The 23,385-nt window shown below is 42.1% G+C and overlaps 1 protein-coding gene and 1 long non-coding RNA gene across 5 annotated transcripts in view; both read right to left on the reverse strand.

Moving 5' to 3' along the window:
- Nucleotides 1–656: 656 nt before the first annotated feature.
- Nucleotides 657–23,385, reverse strand: part of LOC126993397 (uncharacterized) — a 50,186-nt gene continuing 27,457 nt past the window's right edge. The window contains exons 3-6 of the mRNA XM_050852459.1: nt 2,190–2,486; nt 1,629–2,117; nt 1,384–1,530; nt 657–729 (exon numbers count right to left, since the gene is read on the reverse strand). Of these exons, the coding sequence (XP_050708416.1) occupies nt 657–729; nt 1,384–1,530; nt 1,629–2,117; nt 2,190–2,486 (1,006 nt within the window). The remainder of the gene's footprint in view (nt 730–1,383; nt 1,531–1,628; nt 2,118–2,189; nt 2,487–23,385) is intronic.
- Nucleotides 4,333–22,581, reverse strand: LOC126993408 (uncharacterized). Of its 4 annotated transcripts, none has more exons than XR_007747792.1 (4): nt 22,454–22,581; nt 15,518–15,643; nt 12,247–12,391; nt 4,333–4,582 (listed from the first exon to the last, which is right to left on the reverse strand). It is a non-coding gene; the product is annotated as an uncharacterized LOC126993408 (long non-coding RNA). The 4 variants fall into 4 exon arrangements; XR_007747791.1 differs by having other exon boundaries at nt 4,333–4,604; XR_007747788.1 differs by having other exon boundaries at nt 4,333–4,859.

Raw genomic sequence — 23,385 nt, forward strand, 5'->3', positions numbered from 1 at the left:
TTCATTCATTCATTTATTCATTCATTCATTCATTCATTCATTCATTCATTCATTTATTCATTCATTCATTTATTCATTCATTCATTCATTCATTCATTCATTCATTCATTCATTCATTCATTTATTCATTCATTCATTCATTCATTTATTCATTCATTCATTCATTCATTCATTCATTTATTTATTCATTCATTCATTCATTCATTCATTTATTCATTCATTCATTTATTCATTCATTCATTCATTCATTCATTCATTCATTTATTCATTCATTCATTTATTCATTCATTCATTTATCTATTCATTCATTCATTCATTCATTCATTCATTCATTTATTTATTCATTCATTCATTCATTCATTCATTCATTCATTCATTTATTTATTCATTCATTCATTCATTCATTCATTTATTCATTCATTCATTTATTCATTCATTCATTTATCTATTCATTCATTCATTCATTCATTCATTCATTCATTCATTCATTCATTCATTTATTTATTTATTTATTTATTTATTTATTTATTTATTTATTCATTCATTCATTCATTCATTCATTTATTCATTCATATGTTCATTCCTTCATTCATTTATTTATTTATTTATTTATTTATTTATTTATTTGATACATTAGGAGGGGGCGTTGTATTTCATTAGGAGGGGCAGGCATTGTATTGGGGTGTAGGCGTACAGGAGGGGCGGGCATTACATTGGGGTATGAGCGTCCTGGGAGTGGCGGGCATTGTATTGGGGGTATGAGCGTACAGGATGGGCACATCCATTGCATTCATCATTCATTTATTTATTTATTTATTTTTTTATTTATTTCTTTATTTATTTATTTATTTATTTATTTATTCATTAGGAGGGGCGGGCATTGTATTGGGGGTATGAGCGTACAGGAGGGGCGGGCATTGCATTGGGGTGTGAGCGTGGGAGAGAATGAGCGTGCATTGGGGGTATGAGCGTACAGGAGTGGCAGGCATTGTATTGGGGGTATGAGCGTACAGGAGTGGTGAGCATTGTATTGGGGTAAGTGAGTATGACCACAGGAGGGGGCAGGCATTGTATTGGGGGGTATGAGCAGGGGCGTACAGAATTGTGGGCATTATTGGGGGTATATGAGCGTACAGGGGGGCGGGCATTGTATTGGGGGTATGATGTTGCAGGCGTACAGGTAAAGGGAGCATACAGGGGTAAGGAGTACAGGAGGGCAAGGGCATTGTGCTGGGGTAAGGAGTGCACAGGAGGGCATTTGGGGGTATGAGCGTACAGGAGGGGCGGGCATTGTATTGGGGGTATGAGCGTACAGGAGGGGCGGACATTGCATTGGGGGTAGAGCACATAGGGGGCGGCATTGTGGCTGGGGTATGAGCGTACAGGAGGGGCGGACATTGCATTGGGGGTATGAGCGTACAAGAGAAAGACCTGGGAGTGTATGTTACCAGGCTACCAGTGAAGGGATATCCAGCACACCAATACCACATGGGAAACACTCCACTATCCACCACAGAGGCAGAGAAAGACCTGGGAGTGTATGTTACCAGGCTACCAGTGAAGGGATATCCAGCACACCAATACCACATGGGAAACACTCCACTATCCACCACAGAGGCAGAGAAGACCTGGGAGTGTATGTTACCAGGCTACCAGTGAAGGGATATCCAGCACACCAATACCACATGGGAAACACTCCACTATCCACCACAGAGGCAGACAAAGACCTGGGAGTGTATGTTACCAGGCTACCAGTGAAGGGATATCCAGCACACCAATACCACATGGGAAGCACTCCACTATCCACCACAGAGGCAGAGAAAGACCTGGGAGTGTATGTTACCAGGCTACCAGTGAAGGGATATCCAGCACACCAATACCACATGGGAAACACTCCACTATCCACCACAGAGGCAGAGAAAGACCTGGGAGTGTATGTTACCAGGCTACCAGTGAAGGGATATCCAGCACACCAATACCACATGGGAAACACTCCACTATCCACCACAGAGAAAGACCTGGGAGTGTATGTTACCAGGCTACCAGTGAAGGGATATCCAGCACACCAATACCACATGGGAAACACTCCACTATCCACCACAGAGGCAGAGAAAGACCTGGGAGTGTATGTTACCAGGCTACCAGTGAAGGGAAACACTCAACTATCCACCACAGAGGCAGAAAAAGACCTGGGAGTGTATGTGACCAGGCTACCAGTGAAGGGATATCCAGCACACCAATACCACATGGGAAACACTCCACTATCCACCACAGAGGCAGAGAAAGACCTGGGAGTGTATGTTACTAGGCTACCAGTGAAGGGATATCCAGCACACCAATACCACATGGGAAACACTCCACTATCCACCACAGAGGCAGAGAAAGACCTGGGAGTGTATGTGACCAGGCTACCAGTGAAGGGATATCCAGCACACCAATACCACATGGGAAACACTCCACTATCCACCACAGAGGCAGAGAAAGACCTGGGAGTGTATGTTACCAGGCTACCAGTGAAGGGATATCCAGCACACCAATACCACATGGAAACACTCACTATCCACCACAGAGGCAGAGAAAGACCTGGGAGTGTATGTTACCAGGCTACCAGTGAAGGGATATCCAGCACACCAATACCACATGGGAAACACTCAACTATCCACCACAGAGGCAGAGAAAGACCTGGGCGTGGATGATGCAGGCTACCAGTGAAGGGATATCCAGCACACCAATACCACATGGGAAACACTCACTATCCACCACAGAGGCAGAGAAAGACCTGGGAGTGTATGTTACCAGGCTACCAGTGAAGGGATATCCAGCACACCAATACCACATGGGAAACACTCAACTATCCACCACAGAGGCAGAGAAAGACCTGGGAGTGTATGTTACCAGGCTACCAGTGAAGGGATATCCAGCACACCAATACCACATGGGAAACACTCCACTATCCACCACAGAGGCAGAGAAAGACCTGGGAGTGTATGTTACCAGGCTACCAGTGAAGGGATATCCAGCACACCAATACCACATGTTTTAGACCCTTCTTTTGTTGTATTAAATCAACTCTTTTATCACTCATTAATTACTCCATAAATGATTTCACTGTCTCGTATCCCTGGTAGCGTGATCCGGCTTAAGTTGTTATTGGAGACTGGTGTTCGGGGATATACAAGGGAAAAAGTAAATATACATTTATTTAAAATTAAATGAAAGTAATTGCCTTACGCAATATTCTATGCTCAGACGATCATAACACTGGCATATTCAGCAATGGATGCAACATATGACAAACGACATGTCTTAAACATAATACTACAATATGTGCTCAGTTGTTGCCAATAATAATAACACTCGTCGTTCCACAAGCAGTGGTTTGTATCTCTCTGCTTACATCACAATCATTATGTACTCTCTTCACAAAATCCTAATAACACATTCCTATAGTATAATCTACTACAAGTCATGGAAACACCCAATTTTACCACACCCAGTGGTTTTACCTTTCTTTACATCAAAACAAATAATCACAATCCTGTCCCACTCACAATCCTACTTCACATCTCCTACATTATAATCTCCAGGACAATACAGTCGGTTTCCCTTAGATTCTCGAATTTCTACTCACGATTAAGATCACAACAGCCATTCTCGGCTGAGTGAGTAGCAGGTCTGCTTGAGGTGAGAACCAAGCACGGTCTACTCATACCACTGATTTCTAGGCCACATTTTTCTTTGCTTTAGGCGGACTTACATCCTTGACACGCCCTTAATTCTTTACATAACCAATGGCCAATACTTCCTGTCACACCCATCTGCTCGCTCATTATGTTGTATTGTTTTACTTCTCCTGCTATTCGTGAGTCAGTCTTAAGACACTCCCACAGTGATTTTTCTGTTAAATTATTGGCTCATAACATGTCGCCACGACTGACGTCACGGGTCAGAGTCTTTTTCAATGGTTGTTCACACTTTCTGACCACGCCCACTGGGCATCTGTTTTCTATATCTGAGTCTGGGTATCTGTTTTCCTTTACCCTCGTTGTTTCCCCTCTTTTGTACTTGAGATGTTTACACTTATATATATGTCACTTTTTTTGTTAGTGTTTGTCCTGTCAGATGTCTACACAGTTGTATACCTGCCTTTCCTCTCTGGGTATCTGTTTTCCTTTACCCTCGTTGTTTCCCCTCTTTTGTACTTGAGATGTTTACACTTATATATGTCACCCTTTTTGTTAGTGTTTGTCCTGTCAGGTGTTTACACAGTTGTATATCTCACTCCTCTGTTTCCTCGTTTTCTGTGTCCTGACATTACTTCCCCTTCCGGAAGATCTCGCCCCTGAGATCTCACAGGTGTTGGTGGAGAAGATACGCCTTGCAATGTCTGCAGTTGGTTCGAGTCTGGAATTAGGCGGCGTCGTGCGTAGCGTAGGACATAGGAATACCCCACGGCAGACGTCACCAGCAGAAGAACCAGGATCACGACAATGGCGAAGACAATCCACCAATGGATTGCGGGTTGAAAGGGCTGATCCGGCTCGACCACATAATTTAGGGGCTGCAAGCCAGCTGTTAGCTCCTGTAGGGGGATGGACTCAGCACTGCGAAGAGAACCTTGCTGAAGCATCAATATACCACTACCCGTCAAGCAGACAGTATGTCTGTTTACAGGTTATGGCATGTGAGTGTCAGAGTGATGGGGGAGGCAAGTGAACAGGTCCAGTAGCCAGGACCTTTTATAAACATAGGGGGAAATGTTTTCAAGATCATTGTGTGGCAGAGGTTGATCACTGACTCATGTTTCAAGAAAGCAGCCGATTCACAAGAGGCTGCTTCACTAGCCTCATAGACGGGGCCTGTGGGAGGACAAACTAACATATGGTTATTCTTGTTACAGTGTTTTATACTAGAAAGCATAAAATATATTTTCCTATTCTCACTGAAGGCAATACATCTTGAATCAACACTATACATAAGAAAGTAAGTGCTATTCTGCACAGAAAATGGAAGGGAGTCGATTCGAAAGACATCAAAGGTGTCAATCGGATCTCCTCGCAAAGGTTTGGTGAAATAGAAATTACGAGAATCGTGCAAAGCCGTTGTCCTGGAGGACAGTTATTACATCCCTATATAGAGCTAAAAATCCAAGAACTGCAAGGCACAAAACCTGGAGGCCGATCCTAGGCTTCCTTTAATGTACTGAACAACTGTTTGTTTCACATAATGGTTGGAGTTATGTATGTTTGCAGGGGAGCCTGCAGACTCAAATATAAATCTTGTATACCTGGTCTTATGTGTCTCAATGCTAAGTCAAAATATAATAATTCTTGTAGGAGCTTTTTTCTCTTCCTAATGCCATAGTCTATACTAAAATGGCGCACAACTTGGTTCAATACATCTACAGCTGAATATAGCCTGTTAAAGGCAGATTGCATGGCATGCATATTACTTAACCCTAGAACGCTAACCATGGGTATGAGGTACCCGAAGCGAATGACGTCATTGCCATTGTGTATGGTTCCGGTGCTCTGAGGGTACCCACCTCCTCAGTAGCTTCATGTGCCCGATTGACAGTGTAGGGGAAGGTCACGTTGTCTCGCTCTCTCTGCTCACCTTTGTTGTAGGCCTACATTCGGGTGCGGCATACCCATGGTTGGTGATACAGGGTGTTGTACATGTCCCTAGGATATTGTTTACGTACTTTTTAGTGATCACCTGTGCAGTGGATCACAGGACCTGGGAGGCCATACAAGAAGTTTGGAAGCCATCGGATGATAATTTTTTTTATGAAATTTTTTTTTTGAAATTTTTGAACATTTTTCCTATTTTTAGTAACATTTTTCAGTACCTGATTTTCATACCAAAACAATACGTTTTTCAGTTCTTCTTAATGTTAAGTCAAGATACAAAGTTTGAAGTCCCTTCATGTAACTTTATTCCATTAAAACTTTACATTTAATTTTTTTTTTTTTTTTTCAAAATCGGGTATGATGTACCCATGGTTAGTAGTGGTGTGACTTTTTCTAAGGTTAGAGTTCTAGGGTTAATGATGTTGAGTTTTCCATAATAAACATTTAACTATATAAAATCTTTCTCAGTTAATGACTCTAGTCCTCTATTTTTTCATGAATAGCATCAACTTGAGCCTGGGTCGCGGTACCAAATAGGTTATTAGACAAGGATCCTCAAAAAAATTATTTCCCGTTTTTTTCTTTTCTCTATAATTCATAGAAGCATGCAGCTTGTTTTGAATAGTAGTCATCACATAGCCTAAAACTTTTTTTAGATGATGCAACAATAAACTGAATTCGTTTTCAAAATTAAAGAGTGTGTATTTTATTGCTTTTACAGCTGGATACTCAGGTGACATTTGAATAATATTTCAAGTAACGAAGCAGTTAAAATCCGTGCTTTATATAATGCAGCTAAAACATCTTCTGTGAGGCTAAACGGTACTATAGTCTCGTCTGTGAGGACTATAATATAGATAGTATGTTGGTGTGAAACTTTGGCCAGCACGTGTTGGGGACTCCTGTTGTGTCATTGAGTCGTACACCGAAAGAGTCAAATCAATCTGTGGTTTATTTCGTCATATTTCCGCTCAATTATTGCATTTTCATCCTTATGCATTATTCCTGTTCTATATTGTATTAGTTTGGACATTACTTTAGGCAACTCTTGTACCGTCGAAGAGCGAAGGCTTTATCTATGCCGAGGTGGCTCTGAAAGTTTGGGAGTAACCTGAGAAGGTAGGGCCTGTGCATCAGCTGTTTATTGCTGTTGTTGAACGAACATTATTTAATGTGTCATGAGTAGCAGTCACCTCTCCGCTACGAGTTATCATTTTCGGTAGAATTTTTCTCAGCGATTTCACGGTTGAGCAATGCAAAGAATAGATCAGTGTCTGTCTCTGGATTTAAAGGTTATGCTCGCCTAATCGTTGGACATTGCTGCACATCAATGCAATCTTCATGAAGAACTTTTACTATATCTGTGGGGGCCGTTGAAACCTTATTAGTCCTGAGGTTCCTAATTTTTATCATTATATCACTGATCTTCTCTATTACCCTGTAGGGTCCATCAAAAATAGGTTGCAACTTTTTCTTTTCTTTATTTTTGGTGTATGTTTGAGGAACACTCTGTCGCCAACGTTGATAGTTTTGATTTGTGTAACTTGGTAATACTTTTCCATTTCTTCTCTACTTTCTTTATTGTAAACCTGGCATCTATCATAAACTTTCTTTGCAATTGCAGCCATTTCCTCTTTATAGGAGTCAATATCATAAACTTTCTTTGCAATTGCAGCCATTTCCTCTTTATAGGAGTCAATATCATAAACTTTCCTTGCAATTGCAGCCATTTCCTCTTTATAGGAGTCAATATCATAAACTTTCCTTGCAATTGCAGCCATTTCCTCTTTATAGGAGTCAATATCATAAACTTTCCTTGCAATTGCAGCCATTTCCTCTTTATAGGAGTCAATATCATAAACTTTCTTTGCAATTGCAGCCATTTCCTCTTTATAGGAGTCAATATCATAAACTTTCCTTGCAATTACAACCATTTCCTCTTTATAGGAGTAAATATCATAAACTTTCCTTGCAATTACAACCATTTCCTCTTTATAGGAGTAAATATCATAAACTTTCCTTGCAATTGCAGCCATTTCCTCTTTATAGGAGTCAATATCATAAACGTTCCTTGCAAATACAGCCATTTCCTCTTTATAGGAGTAAATATCATACCAGGGCTGCTGAATTTTTTTCTAACAGTGTAGGGTACAGGAGGATCTCTAAAAATTCTCTCTCTGTCTCTCTCGATAAAATGGGGACTCCTTTATGGTGCGATAATACGCAGGATTATAGGCCAATATGTCTATAAGTAGCATTATATCCCAAACGGACACATTTCCTAGAACATTCTCCTCAAAATGTTAACAACAGTATAATTTGCGCGCTTTATTATTCCATTCCCATTTGTATGGTAAGCCGTTATTCGCGTGTCGCACAGGTAGCTTCTAATTTATCTCCTGCATCACGGAATTAACGAACTCTGAACCTTGACCTGTAACAACTGTCTGAGGAACACTGTGTACACAAACAACATCCACGTACAACGCCCTTGCCATTTCGCGGGCTTCCTTACTCCGTAAGGGTACTATAATCAAATACCTTTTAAAAACATCAACCATGGGCATTACGTATCGAACCCCATTGTCCGATACACCCATGGGACCCACAAGTCCATGTATTCTTCCAAAGGAGCGGTGACGTCTGGATATTGCCGCCAAGGAGCAGGTGCAAGTTCCCAACTCACTTTTAAAACGACTACCATGACGCACTTCCTTACATAATTTTCTACATCCCGTTTCATTCCAGGCCAGAAAGCGAACTTTCTACACCGACATAACGTAACTTTGGTTCCTCCGTGCCCTGCAGTGGCGACGAATGAGCCAGAGTTATCGCCTTGGAAATACTTGGGGGGTAGAATCACCACCTTAGTGGCTTCTCCGTACGGACTCACTAAAACACATCATTTATTTCCACCTGTAACTCTGACAGGGGCGGCATCTCACATTATGCCCATCTTCAACACAATATAACATAATTTCCACCTGTACCTCTAACAGGGGCGGCATCTCACATTATGCCCTTCTTCAACACAATATAACATAATTTCCACCTGTACCTCTAACAGGGGCGGCATCTCACATTATGCCTTTTTTCTCTGAGTCTTTGCTCAATTTTCATTCATGGGGCTTCCTTCTTTTAGCAAACTTATTTGCTGGCTGCTCAACATGCAGCTCACTAATCTCCTGAATACTCCAGTCAAGTGTGTGGCCAATACACTCACTATTCAGGTCTATACATATCATGTATTTTATTTTCTAATTTTTCGGCGCCTGTTTCTTTTTCTGCACTAGTGCAATACCTTGCCCCTCATTATCCACGTGTTCCACGGTTTTTGTTGTTCCCCATCCACAAACATTATCGCGCGTGTCCTTATAATTCAATCTCAGTGTCCTGTGAGCCTTCATCCTTGATAAAAAAAAATCTGCTACTATATTTTCCTTGCCAGGCAAATGATTGATTGTGAAACCATACTCACTCATGAGAGTCTGCCATCTAGCTATCCTGCCGTTGGGACTAGCTGCCTGTAACAACCAGACTAAAGGTCTGTGACCCGTGTGGATCTCAACAGGGTAACCCAGTATTAATGGGCGGTTTACGTGTAACCCATAAATTACAGTTAAAGCCTCTCGTTCAACTATACTGTACCGCTGTTCTGCCGTATTCAATTTCTCACAAAAAAAGATACAGGTCTTAGTTTATCATCATTATCCTGTTATTGCAATACTCCACCAGTATTGTAGTAGGATGCGTAGAGTGACTGTACCAAGCATTCTATCCTTAAGGGTTGAGAACGCAATTTTTGTTTCATCCGTCCATATGAGCGGAGTTTTAATTATTTATTTATTTATTTATTTATTTATTTATTTATTTATTTATTTATTTTTTTTTTTTTTTGTGTACCTTTCTTCCCTTTGTAAATCTTTAGAAAAGGAGCAACAATTTGTGAATAATTTGCAATAAATTTGCGATAATAATTAGTCAATCCAAGAAATGACTGTAAATCATGAACAGTTTGGGGGCCAGGACGTTTTGTATGGCCTCAGCTTGCTAGACTGAGGTCTTATTCCTCTGAGCGGATGGCATGGCCCAGGTAATCTACTTTGTCCTTAAAAAAGTTACACTTCTCCATCTTAAGAGTCAGTTTGGCTTCCTTTAAGCGATATTGAATTTGTTCTAAGTTATCTGCGTGATTAGAAAATATATCGCCCAGGATAATTATGTCATCAAGGTACACCTGAACCTTGTTGCTTAATAGTCCTGTAAGGACAGTGTTTATTATTTTCTTGCAGCAGGACGGGGCTGTTTTAAGGCCAAAGGGGAGGGAAGTAAATTCCCAATGTCCTGCTGGAGAAGAAAATGCCGTCTTCTCTCTGCTGATTTCATCTTGGGGGATTTGATAGTAACCCTGTTTCAAGTCTAGGCATGAAAAAAAAAACTTACTATCTCCCAATTGATTGAGTATGGTAGTTATATTAGGGAGTGGGTACCGGTCGTCCCGTAGTGTTTTATTAAGTGCCCGGAAGTCCAGACAAAGTCGTAGTACTCCATGTTTTTTTTTGCACTGGGATAAGTGGGGCATTATAGGGTGATCGCGAAGGGCGAATCACACCCTGTTGCTGGAGCGATATAAGCTGTTTATTTACTCTGTCATGATAACTGATAGGAATGTTATATGAATGCCTGTACACTACTTCATCAGTGTTTTGCTTGATGGTGCTTAAAAAAATAGAGCGTTGCTGTTAATGGTTCTTGTTCTGTGGAAAACACTGTTATATATTTATCTATTAAGGACTTTAAAACCTAATTCTCTCTCTTCACTTGGGAATTTAGCGTCAACAATTTGATAGAGGCTTTTCTTCCTTACTTCAAGCTCTGCGGGCTTCAAGTCTGTTTTAGCTGTGTCAGCGGTCTGTACACTAGATACTTGTGGCAGATCAGCGTATAGCTCATGAGTGACAGGCTTCACAGATCCTAACGTTGTATTATCATCTATCTTTACACTCACTTTCAATATTCAAATACGGCACAGTGACATAAGATCTTTGATTGTCAGATGAAGGGGTTAACAACTATCCCTGAGCACAAGACTCTAGCCTGAGGAGTACTAACACAAGGCTCAAATAAAGCTTCACTTGCCTGTAGTTGCGTCACTAGCGTTATGTAACCTGCAACAGATGCATGCAGTTGCAAAGGTTCACTTCTTGGCAACGTACGGCATTATTTTCAGTGAGACCTTCTTCATTTCCATCTACATTTAGCTAAGATCCTTCACCTCTAGATATAAGACATATTTTTCCTGGCATAATTGTATGGTTTCCCCTTCTATTATCAGTTTTAAGCTTCGTTCTTTTGTTCTTCATTTAGTTGCAATGTTTTCAAAATAATCTCGTGCTACACGACAATCAGTACTCAACATAATATGAGTCGGCAAATCTACATCGCGTGTTATCAATAAGTCTTGGAAACTTCCTTTTCCTTCCATATTAACTTGTCTTTTACCGTCATTTTCAATATGGTATCTTTGCACAGAGACAATATTCACGGGTTTCGCTTCACAGTTATTTACTGCGAGCCCTAATTCTTTAACAATTTCATCCGTTAAAAACTCACACACGCTCCTGTTTCTAGGAGCGCTGCCACTTTTGCATATGTGTTATCATGAGTAGTGCGATCTGCCTAACAAAGTTACTCTTGAGTTATGTTAATTATAGCCTTCTTGTCATTATTTTTAAGGTCACTCCCTTGTTCGTTATAGCCTTCTTTTCCTTATATTTATGTGAGGCGGTTACTCCCTTGTTCGTTATAGCCTTCATCTTATTATATTAAAGGTTACTCCCTTGTTCGTTATAGCCTTCATCTTATTATATTAAAGGTTACTCCCTTCTTAGTTATAGCCTTCATATTATTTTATTAAAGGTTACTCTCTGTTTTGTTCTTCGCTAATTTTCCGTTTTTTCCAATGCAATTTTGCATATTTATTTATTTTTGTTTTTTTTTTGTTTTCCTTTACCCTCGTTGTTTCCCCTCTTTTGTACTTGAGATGTTTACACTTATATATATGTCACCTTTTTTGTTAATGTTTGTCCTGTCAGATATTTACACAGTTGTATATCTCACTCCTCTGTTTCCTCGTCTTCTGGGTCCTGACACAGTGAAGGGATATCCAGCACACCAATACCACATGGGAAACACTCCACTATCCACCACAGAGGCAGAGAAAGACCTGGGAGTGTATGTGACCAGGCTACCAGTGAAGGGATATCCACACCAATACCACATGGGAAACACTCCACTATCCACCACAGAGGCAGAGAAAGACCTGGGAGTGTATGTTACCAGGCTACCAGTGAAGGGATATCCAGCACACCAATACCACATGGGAAACACTCCACTATCCACCACAGAGGCAGAGAAAGACCTGGGAGTGTATGTTACCAGGCTACCAGTGAAGGGATATCCAGCACACCAATACCACATGGGAAACACTCCACTATCCACCACAGAGGCAGAGAAAGGCCAAATCCATGCTAATCATAACAGCCAGGTTTGAAGAGATACAGAGCCACCTAATCCATTGGTCACTACAAGGATAAAACTCTTCATTACAAACCTTAGGGCACTTCAGCTCCCAGGAAATGTCGGCCATAACATCAACAGCATCGGCACCACCCACACCAATGCACAGGCCTCCAAGACCACCTACGTTGGGCGTGTGAGAATCAGTGCCCGGGGAAAGCGTAGTTCTCCAAAATGATCTGAAATAGGTCGTTTAGTATTAGTGCATTTACAGAGGAAAGTTTGGTTTAGTCGGCGCAACATCTGTGGTCATATGCCGGAGGGAGGCAGAAGGGGAAGGAATTATAGGGGAAGGGAACAGACCCCAGGAGACAGGACACAACCCCTGATTAATACCTGGTACACTGCTGGGTGGACAGGGGCGTAGGGTATTGGAAAAGCCGCCCAAATTTTTCCACTCCGCCCGGGAATTGAACCCGGGCTCTCTTGGTTCTAACAAGTGTTTCTTGAGGTTCATGGTACAGAAGAAGGGTCAGACCACCACCAGGGTCATAAAACTACTCCTGGAAATGCCCATAACTCCTATGAAAGCCTTGTCAAATATGTGTTTCTAGGTTCACAGTACAGAAGAAGGGTCACACCACCACCAGGGTCATAGAACTACTCCTGGAAATGCCCACAACTCCCACGAAAGCTTTGTCAAATATGTGTTTCTAGGTTCACAGTACAGAAGAAGGGTCACACCACCACCAGGGTCATAAAACTACTCCTGGAAATGCCCATAACTCCTACGAAAGCCTTGTCAAATATGTGTTTCTAGGTTCACAGTACAGAAGGGTCACACCACCACCAGGGTCATAAAACTACTCCTGGAAATGCCCATAACTCCTATGAAAGCCTTGTCAAATATGTGTTTCTAGGTTCACAGTACAGAAGAAGGGTCACACCACCATCAGGGTCATAGAACTACTCCTGGAAATGCCCATAACTCCTATGAAAGCCTTGTCAAATATGTGTTTCTAGGTTCACAGTACAGAAGAAGGGTCACACCACCACCAGGGTCATAGAACTACTCCTGGAAATGCCCACAACTCCCACGAAAGCCTTGTCAAATATGTGTTTCTAGGTTCACAGTACAGAAGAAGGGTCACACCACCACCAGGGTCATAGAACTACTCCTGAAAATGCCCATAACTCCCACGAAAGCTTGTCAATTAGGTGTTCTTGGGCACCGAAATGTCTTATGATACAACCCTTACTGTATGCATCAATTCATGTATGTATGTTACAGTAAGATTGTGAAACTAGGGATTTCGTGAAATCCCAAGAACTTTCAGAGAATTCGTGAAATTACTGTTTCACTTCGGGACTTCATGAAATTACTGAAATATTTATGGATTTCATGTATTTACTGGTTTCACTGCAAACCCTCGTCACCTCAAAGCATCGTCATGAGTAAACAAAATGTACAGCCATGGCTGATAGTCCTTGAGCAGGTGGTGGTGAATAACTGTACAGGGCGCTCCAACCACTTGATCTTTCAAACCACTCTCAACTTACAGATGGAATGCTCGGAACTTCAGTGGTTCTAAAACTTGCTTCTAGAATTGGAACTTCAGTGGTTCTAAAACTTGCTTCTAGAATTGGAACTTCAGTGGTTGGAAAACTTGCTTCTAGAATTGGAACTTCAGTGGTTGGAAAACTTGCTTCTAGAATTGGAACTTCAGTGATTGGAAAACTTGCTTCTAGAATTGGAACTTCAGTGATTGGAAAACTTGCTTCTAGAATTGGAACTTCAGTGGTTGGAAAACTTGCTTCTAGAATTGGAACTTCAGTGGTTGGAAAACTTGCTTCTAGAATTGGAACTTCAGTGTTTGGAAAACTTGCTTCTAGACCTGTCAGTGTAAATAATGATGCGCTGCCTAGTGAACAGGTGTGCGTGTGCTGCTGTGTGGTGGAGGGTTACAACTTACTATTAAAGGCCAGTGTTAACTTTAAGTGATTGTGTCTGCCTTAACCCAAAGTTTGACTGCAAGTGTGGCATAACACATATTAACACAATTAACCTAACAAGGCTACTTTTGATCATCACTTGAACTCTACACAGTTTGTTGCTTGAACTTTACACAGTTTGTTTATTCAGTTTGTTTGTTTGTTTCAGATTGCTTTTGAAACACAACCACAGCTAAATACAGGGACGGTAGAGCATGCTGAATCAGTCTATTCTTGCATTGCAAAATAACATGAATGTTATACTAATACATTCTACTTGATTTTATACATGATTTTTATGATATGATATGATTTATGAATAAAATTTCAAAATAAATCTTCTGTTCTTCTATGTATTTACAATCATCAGGGATTTCATGAAATAACTGAAGTATCATTTCAGTAAATACATCAAATCCCTAAATATTTTAGTAGTTTCATGAAGCATTTACTATCATCAGGGATTTCATGAAATAACTGAAGTATCATTTCAGTAAATACATCAAATCCCTAAATATTTTAGTAGTTTCATGAAGCATTTACTATCATCAGGGATTTCATGAAATAACTGAAGTATCATTTCAGTAAATACATCAAATCCCTAAATATTTTAGTAGTTTCATGAAGCATTTACTATCATCAGGGATTTCATGAAATAACTGTAGTATCATTTCAGTAAATACATCAAATCCCTAGATATTTTAGTAATTTCATGAAGTCCCTAAGTGAAACAGTAATTTCACGAATTCCCTGAAAGTTTTAGGGATTTCACGAAATCCCTAGTTTCACAATCTTACTGTAACATATATATGAAGGAATAAAATCTCTGCACCTCAACAAGGGAGGTTTTGAGATGACTTTTAGGGGGAAACAATTCTGCTGTGAACCGTAAAAAGTCCCCAAGCACATATAAGTGGGGTATTTTGTTGCCCCTGAGCTGTCTCCTCTCTTGTGAAAAATATATAAATACACAAAGGCGAAGGGTGCGTGGAGACATGATCGAGGTTTATAAATGGATGAAGGGCTTTAATAAGGGAGACATTCATAAGGTTTTGTTGGTAAGAGAACCGGGTAGGACACGAAGTAACGGGTTTAAACTGGATAAATTCAGATTCAACAGGGACATAGGCAAAAATTGGTTTACTAACAGGGTGGTGGATGAGTGGAATAGGCTTAGCAGTCATGTGGTGAGTGCCAATACAATTGTCACATTCAAAAATAGACTAGATAAATTCATGGACAGCGATATTAGGTGGGGTTAGATACACGGGAGCTTAGGGTCAAAGGAGCTGCCTCGTACAGGCCTACCGGCCTCTTGCAGACTCCTGCGTTCTTATGTTCTTAAGTAACAGCTGTGATTCCTTGTGACCCACCTGATGAATAATCCCAGAGCCAGGCTTCCAGAATCCAACTCCATACTTGGCCCCAGCAGTAGCCGGGAAATTGTAGACCTCTTTGCTGATTTCAATGGCTCGCTGGAGATCCTGAGGGCCATCGATCTGCAAGTCAGGCAGTGTTAACACCTTGACTGTGGATTTCCTACAAGAACACCTCGCCAAGCTACAGAAATGGAACAAAAAGTGGCTGCTACAATTCAATGAAGAAATGTAATCTTGGAGAATCACAAGCTACAGATTCACAAAGGAAAAGTTGGAAAGTTTGGTTTAGTCGGCGCAACATCTGTGGTTATATGCCGGAGATAGACAGGCGGGGAAGGAATTATAGGAAAAGGGAACAGTTGGAAAGTTTGGTTTAGTGGGCGCAACATCTGTGGTCATATGCCGGAGAGAGACAGAAGGGGGAAGGAATTATAGGAGAAGGGAAACAGAAGAGGGAAGGAATTATAGGAGAAGGAAACAGTTGGAAAGTTTGGTTTAGTCGGCGCAACATTTGTGGTTATATGCCGGAGACAGACAGGCGGGGAAGGATTTATAGGAGAAGGGAACAGTTGGAAAGTTTGGTTTAGTGGGAGCAACATCTGTGGTCGTATGCTGGAGAGAGACAGAAGGGGAAGGAATTATAGGAGAAGGGAACAGTTGGAAAGTTTGGTTTAGTGGGAGCAACATCTGTGGTCGTATGCCGGAGAGAGACAGAAGGGGAAGGAATTATAGGAGAAGGGAACAGTTGGAAAGTTTGGTTTAGTGGGAGCAACATCTGTGGTCGTATGCCGGAGAGAGACAGAAGGGGAAGGAATTATAGGAGAAGGGAACAGTTGGAAAGTTTGGTTTAGTGGGAGCAACATCTGTGGTCGTATGCCGGAGAGAGACAGAACACAAAGGAACACAAAGGAAGAACAAACAACAGCAGACCTGCTGGTCCTTACGAGGTTGTTTGTGACAAGCTACACTAACTATCTAATCAAAGGTGGAAGATGAAGGACAGCAAAGGCGAAGGCTCCTCCCACCCCCATCCCTCCAGCCAAAGCTGGCAGGAAAGGAAAAAGAACCATGCAGCATGGAAAAACTGCATGGAAATTATGTAGGAAAGAGGAAAGAACTACCATTACTGCTACCACTAACCGGGCGATAAAAGCGGACAAGGACACCAGTATTCGAAAGAACTTAACGTTATTACGACAAAGAGTAATATCTTAGTTGCTGGTTGGATTCAAAACACTTGTCTAATCTATTCTTGAAGGCCGTAACTGTTGTACTATCAACGACATCACAGGGTAGAGAGTTCCAAACATTAACAACTCCATTGAAGAAGAAGTGTTTAGCTTCGTGCGATGAGAATCTTTTACCACTTATCTTCAAATTGTGATTTCTTCTTGTTCTATTTGATCGATCAATTGTAAAGTAATCTTCCGCATTAATATCACTGAATCCTTTAAACATTTTAAACACTTCTATTAGATCGCCTCGCATTCTTCGTTTTGATAGGCTGAATAAATTTACTTCTTTAAGCCTTTGTTCATATGACAAATTTCTCAACCTAGGAATCATCTTTGTTACTCTTCGTTGGACCCGTTCCAACTTTTCTATGTCTTTTCTGTAGTAGGGAGACCAAAACTGTACACAGTACTCTAGACGGGGTCGAACCAACGAATTATACAGTTTTAATATTACTTTTTCCGATTTATTATTAAAGACTCGTCCGATGAAGCCAACCAATTTATTTGCAGTTTTAACTACCTCTGAACAATGCTGACCGGGCTTTAAATCGCTTGATATAGTGATTCCAAGATCCTTTTCTTTACTTACTGCAGAAAGTTGTTGGCCATTCATTACGTACCGAACGTGATTGTTATTTTTTCCGATGTGCAACACTTTACATTTCTCAACGTTAAATTTCATTTGCCATTGATTGGCCCAACGTGCAAGTCGATCTATATCTGATTGTAAAGCTTTTTCGTCGAGTATCGCAGTTACTTTACTAGCAATTTTTGTGTCATCAGCAAATTTTGATACTTTGCAAGTGAGCCCATCATCGATATCATTAACATAAATTAAGAAGAGCATGGGGCCAAGCACTGATCCTTGAGGTACGCCGCTTTTGACATCGAGCCAGTTAGATGTAACACCGTTTAGAACTACTCTCTGTTTCCGCTCAGAGAGCCAGTCCATAAACCAATTGTGAATGTTACCGAGATACCGTGCGCCAGTAGTTTGCTGAGCAATCGTTGGTGGGGACCTTATCAAATGCCTTTTGAAAATCCAGATATATGATATCTACTGATCTGCTTTCATCGAACACCTCAAAATATAGTGAAAAAAATCAAGTAAGTTAGTCAAACACGAACGTTTACTACGGAAGCCATGTTGCGAATTATTTATTATATTATTTTCTTCGAAGAATTTCACCATATTGTCGCGAATGATAGTCTCCATTAACTTACAAACAATAGATGTCAGGCTAATTGGTCGATAGTTTCCAGGATGAGACTTGTCCCCCTTTTTGAAAATTGGTGTGACATTTGCAAGTTTCCAATCCGACGGAACTTTTCCAGCTGTTAAAGATTTATTGAATATGATGGAGAGCGGTTTACAAATTTGATGTTTGATTTCTTTTAAGACCCTAGGGGTAATTTTGTCTGGACCAGGAGCTTTGCTTACTTTAATCTTTTCAATTGTGCGTAAAATGTCACTTTCTACGATGAGCACGCTACTTAACATATTTTCGGTCCTTCTAACCTCCGGCAGTTAAGGTGATAAACAATTTTCGTCGGTAAATACGGATGCGAAAAAGTTATTTAGGATTGTAGCCATTTCATTTTCATCGTTCGTGTGGTCCGATACCACAAGTGAGTGACTTTTTATTATTTACATAGGTAAAAAAATCTTTAGGATTAAATTTACTCGTTTCTGCTATATATTCTTCAAGATTTTTCTTGCTTCGTTTTATTAATTTCTTGGTTTCGCGGCGAATTCTGTCCAACTCTAATTTGTCAGCCTCACTCTGAGTTGATATGTACCTACTGTATACGCGTTTTTAAGAGATAGGCTATTTTGAATTTCGTTATTCCACCATTTGGGTTTCTTCTTAGAAGCTGAACGTCTGTTACGATAGAATACGCATATGCTTATGGCATTGTTCAATATTGTGGTGAAGTCCCCCAAGATTTATCAATATCTGTTTCCGCCGTGATTTCAGTCCAGTCAGAATTATTTAGAATTGATCAGGTCTTGCAAAATTCGCTCTCTGATAATCAGGCACCTTTTCTTTACTAGGAGTTACTTTACTTTCTTTCATATTGATGTTGAATGTGATTGTTCGGTGATCGCTAGAACTAAAAATTGGACCAACATTTACTTCGTTAACTAGATCAGCTGTCGTTGAAAAGATAAGGTCAAGTATATTATTTTCCCGAGTCGGTTCTTGAACGTGTTGATGTAAATCACTTTCTAGTAAATTTGTGTACAGGTCGAGCCCTGTATGACAGTTCAACGGTTCACCCCATCTTTTCACTGGCAAGTTAAAGTCCCCAACAATTACTGCCTCGCAACTGCTACTTGTTTCTAATAATAATTCACTTAATGCGTGGTCGATATCAAGAGTCTGCCTTGGCGGTCTGTAGATAAGTCCAATTACTATTTTACAAGATTAATTTTAATTTCAATGAAGACCGTGTCTACATTGGTTATAATATCTGTTTTCACGGATACTGGATGGAGAGAGTTGTGGATATAAAAGATAACGCCTCCACCCTGTCTGTTCTCTCTTTCATGACTAAAAATGGTATAACCCGGTAATCTATATTCCGCAATGAAATCTCTATTTGAAGTGTCTATCCAAGATTCTGTGACTCCGATGATGTGATAATGATTTGTAGCTGCGAGGACTTCTAAGTCTTCAAATTTGTTACGTAGGCTACGAGCGTTTACATAGCAAGCTTTAATGTGATTCGAGTCTGGAGTTTTTCGGGTTGAGTGCACCCTTACGGTGGAGCTGCTGGTGTTCTCGCCTCCGCGTTTTATGGCTTTCGAAGAGCCACTTGGTCACAGAGCAGCCTCCCGAAACTGGCTGCTCCAACAGGGTTTAAGTGAATGCCATCAGGAAGGAACAAGTCCGAATCGTAGTAAAAATTGTTCCACAAGTTAGCGAACTGGACGTTTTCTTGTGAGCAAAGGGACTGAAGTCTGTTGTTTGTGCTGAAGGCCTTACTGTAAAAGCTAGATTCGGCACCGACCCTCGGGAGGATTCCTGAGATATGATGTTACTGGCATCCGTTTTACGTTTATACTGCTTGATCATGCGGCGGTATTTCTCAAGCAGTTCCTCAGAAAGGTTGTCTTTACGTCATTTGTCCCGCGTGAATGACAAAGAGGGTGTTTCGGTCGGCATTTCTCGTGACATCATCGCACGCTGCGGTGATGTCGTCCAGTCTGGCACCTGGATAGCAGTAACGTTTTCTGCGGCCGTTTGATGAACGACCACAGAACTCAACCAGCTGGCCACGCACCATGGAGTCCCCAACTAGGCGAGTCTCGAACTCATCCTCCATGGTGTCTGCCAGCACCTGGAACCTATTGAAGGTAGTGGGGGTCAGTAAATCCTTGGTTGCCTGCTTCGGTTTGGCTCCATTCCTTACAGGTTGGAACCCGACATCCTGTGAAGCAGGAAGAGGAGCGTTAAGTGGGGCAGGCTGGAAGTTGACCTGTGAGGCAGGCTGGGAGTTAGCCTGTGAAGCAGGCTGGGGGTTAGCCTGTGAGGCAGGCTGGGGGTCAGCCTGTGAGGCAGGCTGGCGGTTGTTCTGTGAGGCAGGCCGGGGGTTAGCCTGTGAGGCAGGCTGGGCGTTATCCGGTGAGGCAGGCTGGGGGTAAGCCTGTGAGGCAGGCTGGGGTTATCCTGTGAGGCAGGCTGGGAGTCAACCTGTGAGGCAGGTAACACGTCCTCCCGTGAAGCAGGAGGGTCGTCTGGAGAGGGCACAGTCTCAGTGGAGGGCCTCTCCACCATCGATAGTGGAGTCACTGCCACATTTGTTAAAACAAATTCCTGAAGGGCTACAAATTTCTTTTCAAGATCATTGTGCTTGACTTTCCACTCAGTCACAGCCTTCTGTAGATGTAATCTTTGAACGCAGAGGCGGCAAGTTTTACTCAGCTGGAAGAACTGAGCTGCAAAACGTCCGGGACAGACGTCACACTTTAGGTTCGAAGGCATTGTTAGAATTTTAAGCGAGTTAACAGTTTGGGCAAATATTAAAAGCGCTTTCGAAATACTTTAAATTGTGACCATAAATTGAATTGTATAAAAATTGTGCATGGAAATTAGATACTGCTGTGTTAGATGCCTCCAACACTGGGAGTTCGCTCCCACAGGGTCTTGAAAACGCCTCAAAGACCAATCGCTTGTCCTGAGCCTCGGTCACGAGAGAGACTTTCACAACCCGGCGCTTTTCAGCTATTGTCCTCGAAGTTTTGTCCCATAGCACAGGGCCGGCGTAGTCACACAGAGCAGAGCTGGCAAGGGAGGAGAGGAACCAGCAATTCGTTCCCACTTTCCGAAACGTCTAACCCAACTCTGCGACCCTTTCGAGGCCTGGCCAGTGGCACCTGTCACCAGGTGTTCTCCACCAACTCTAGAGAGTATCAGACGCCCTTCCTGAGAGACCAAAGACTGAAATATTCCTTGAGTATAAGATAAACCCTCAGAAACTCCACCTAGAAGCCGGGAGGTACAACCTCAAATGGCCCACGGAAGATATCTCTTTCAGGAGAACAAAAAAAAAAAAAAAAAAAAAAAAAAAAACAATAACCACCTGTTATGGCGAATAGAGGTGGGAGTACCGGCGATAGAGGGGAGGGACAGGAGCTCACACCGACAACTGGTTCCCAGGAGGCTTTATTAGTGTAGAGGTCGCCACACTCCTCTACACCGCAGGCCTAAATAATTAGGCACGGTCCAGCTGACTAGGACCCTGGAACTCCAGCCATTGTCTCATAAAGAGATCCTCTGCCTGCAGTCCAATCCACCACTGCTGCTGCCCAGAGGCTTCACCGTGACCCTGGCACGGGAGACAGATCAGGTATTACACCTTGTCCAAGGGTGACCTGAGACTATGCAGGGCAGGGACGTCTAGTTCCCTGAGGTGAAAACAATTCACCCGCATACCCAGAAGGGGAAGGAATTATAGGAGAAGGGAACAGTTGGAAAGTTTGGTTTAGTCGGCGCAACATCTGTGGTCATATGCCGGAGAGAGACAGAAGGGGAAGGAATTATAGGAGAAGGGAACAGTTGGAAAGTTTGGTTTAGTGGGCGCAACATCTGTGGTCATATGCTGGAGAGAGACAGAAGGGGAAGGAATTATAGGAGAAGGGAACAGTTGGAAAGTTTGGTTTAGTCAGCGCAACATCTGTGGTCATATGCCGGAGAGAGACAGAAGGGGGATGGAATTATAGGAGAAGGGAAACAGAAGAGGGAAGGAAGTATAGGAGAAGGGAACAGTTGGAAAGTTTGGTTTAGTCGGCACAACATCTGTGGTCATATGCCGAAGAGAGACAGAAGGGGAAGGAATCATAGGAGAAGGGAACAGACCCCAGGAGACGGGACACAACCCCCGATTAATACCTGGTACACCGCTGGGTGGACAGGGGCTACATAGGGTATCGGAAAACCCGCTCAAATTTTTCCACTCCGCCCGGGAATTGAACCTGGGCTCTCTCGGTTGTGAGGCGAGTGTGCTAACCACTGCACCACGAAGCCCCCCCCATCCCATCCTGACACACCATATCTTATATAATAACTCATTTCCACTGTGTGTATTCTCAATTGCTGTGCTGCATTCTATTGTTTCCTTTTTTGTGTGCCCTTGAGCTGTCTCCTTTGCTGTAAAAAAAAAAAAAAAAAAAGAGAGAATGCTTCCTCACCTGTACTTGAATAAGATGGTCACAGTGGATGGTTGATGGTACGGTGACCCTGGGCAGTCCAGAGCTAATGAACTGAAGCACGGCCATCTGTGCTGTGGCGTCCTGCATTACGCTTGGTCTGGGTGGAGCTTGAGGTAGTGGGACTCACCTCGGACGATTTCTTGGTTGAAGGATCGGACAGATGAGAGTACAACACTTTTTCCGAGAGGGTGAGAGAGGGCAGTTCAGCCTGGAAGGGGAAGAAACAGCCTTAGAAAGATTGGTTAACTCCTTGGCTGCGGATTTCCTACAAGAAGACATCACCAAGCTACAGGAGTGGAGCAAAAAGTGTCTGCTACAATTCAATGAAAAAAAATGTTAAGTCTTGTACCTTGGGAGGGGATATCCAGCACATCAATACCACATGGGAAACACTCTTGCATAAGGGGTTTGGACAGTATAGGGATGAAAGAGTGAAGATGCTGGTTAACTCTTGCATAAGGGGTTTGGACAGTATAGGGATGAAAGAGTGAAGATGCTGGTTAACTCTTGCATAAGGGGTTTGGACAGTATAGGGATGAAAGAGTGAAGATGCTGGTTAACTCTTGCATAAGGGGTTTGGACAGTATAGGGATGAAAGAGTGAAGATGCTGGTTAACTCTTGCATAAGGGGTTTGGACAGTATAGGGATGAAAGAGTGAAGATGCTGGTTAACTCTTGCATAAGGGGTTTGGACAGTATAGGGATGAAAGAGTGAAAATGCTGGTTAACTCTTGCATAAGGGGTTTGGACAGTATAGGGATGAAAGAGTGAAGATGCTGGTTAACTCTTGCTTAAAGGGTTTGGACAGTATAGGGATGAGCATGAGTAGAAAGTCGTGTGCAGCGGGGCCGCGGGAGGGGGGGAGGCATGCAGTTAGTAAGTTCAGAAGAGCAGTCAGCGTGAAAATATCG

The sequence above is a fragment of the Eriocheir sinensis genome, unplaced genomic scaffold, assembly GCF_024679095.1.
Source record: "Eriocheir sinensis breed Jianghai 21 unplaced genomic scaffold, ASM2467909v1 Scaffold611, whole genome shotgun sequence".
NCBI classification, from domain to species: domain Eukaryota; kingdom Metazoa; phylum Arthropoda; class Malacostraca; order Decapoda; family Varunidae; genus Eriocheir; species Eriocheir sinensis.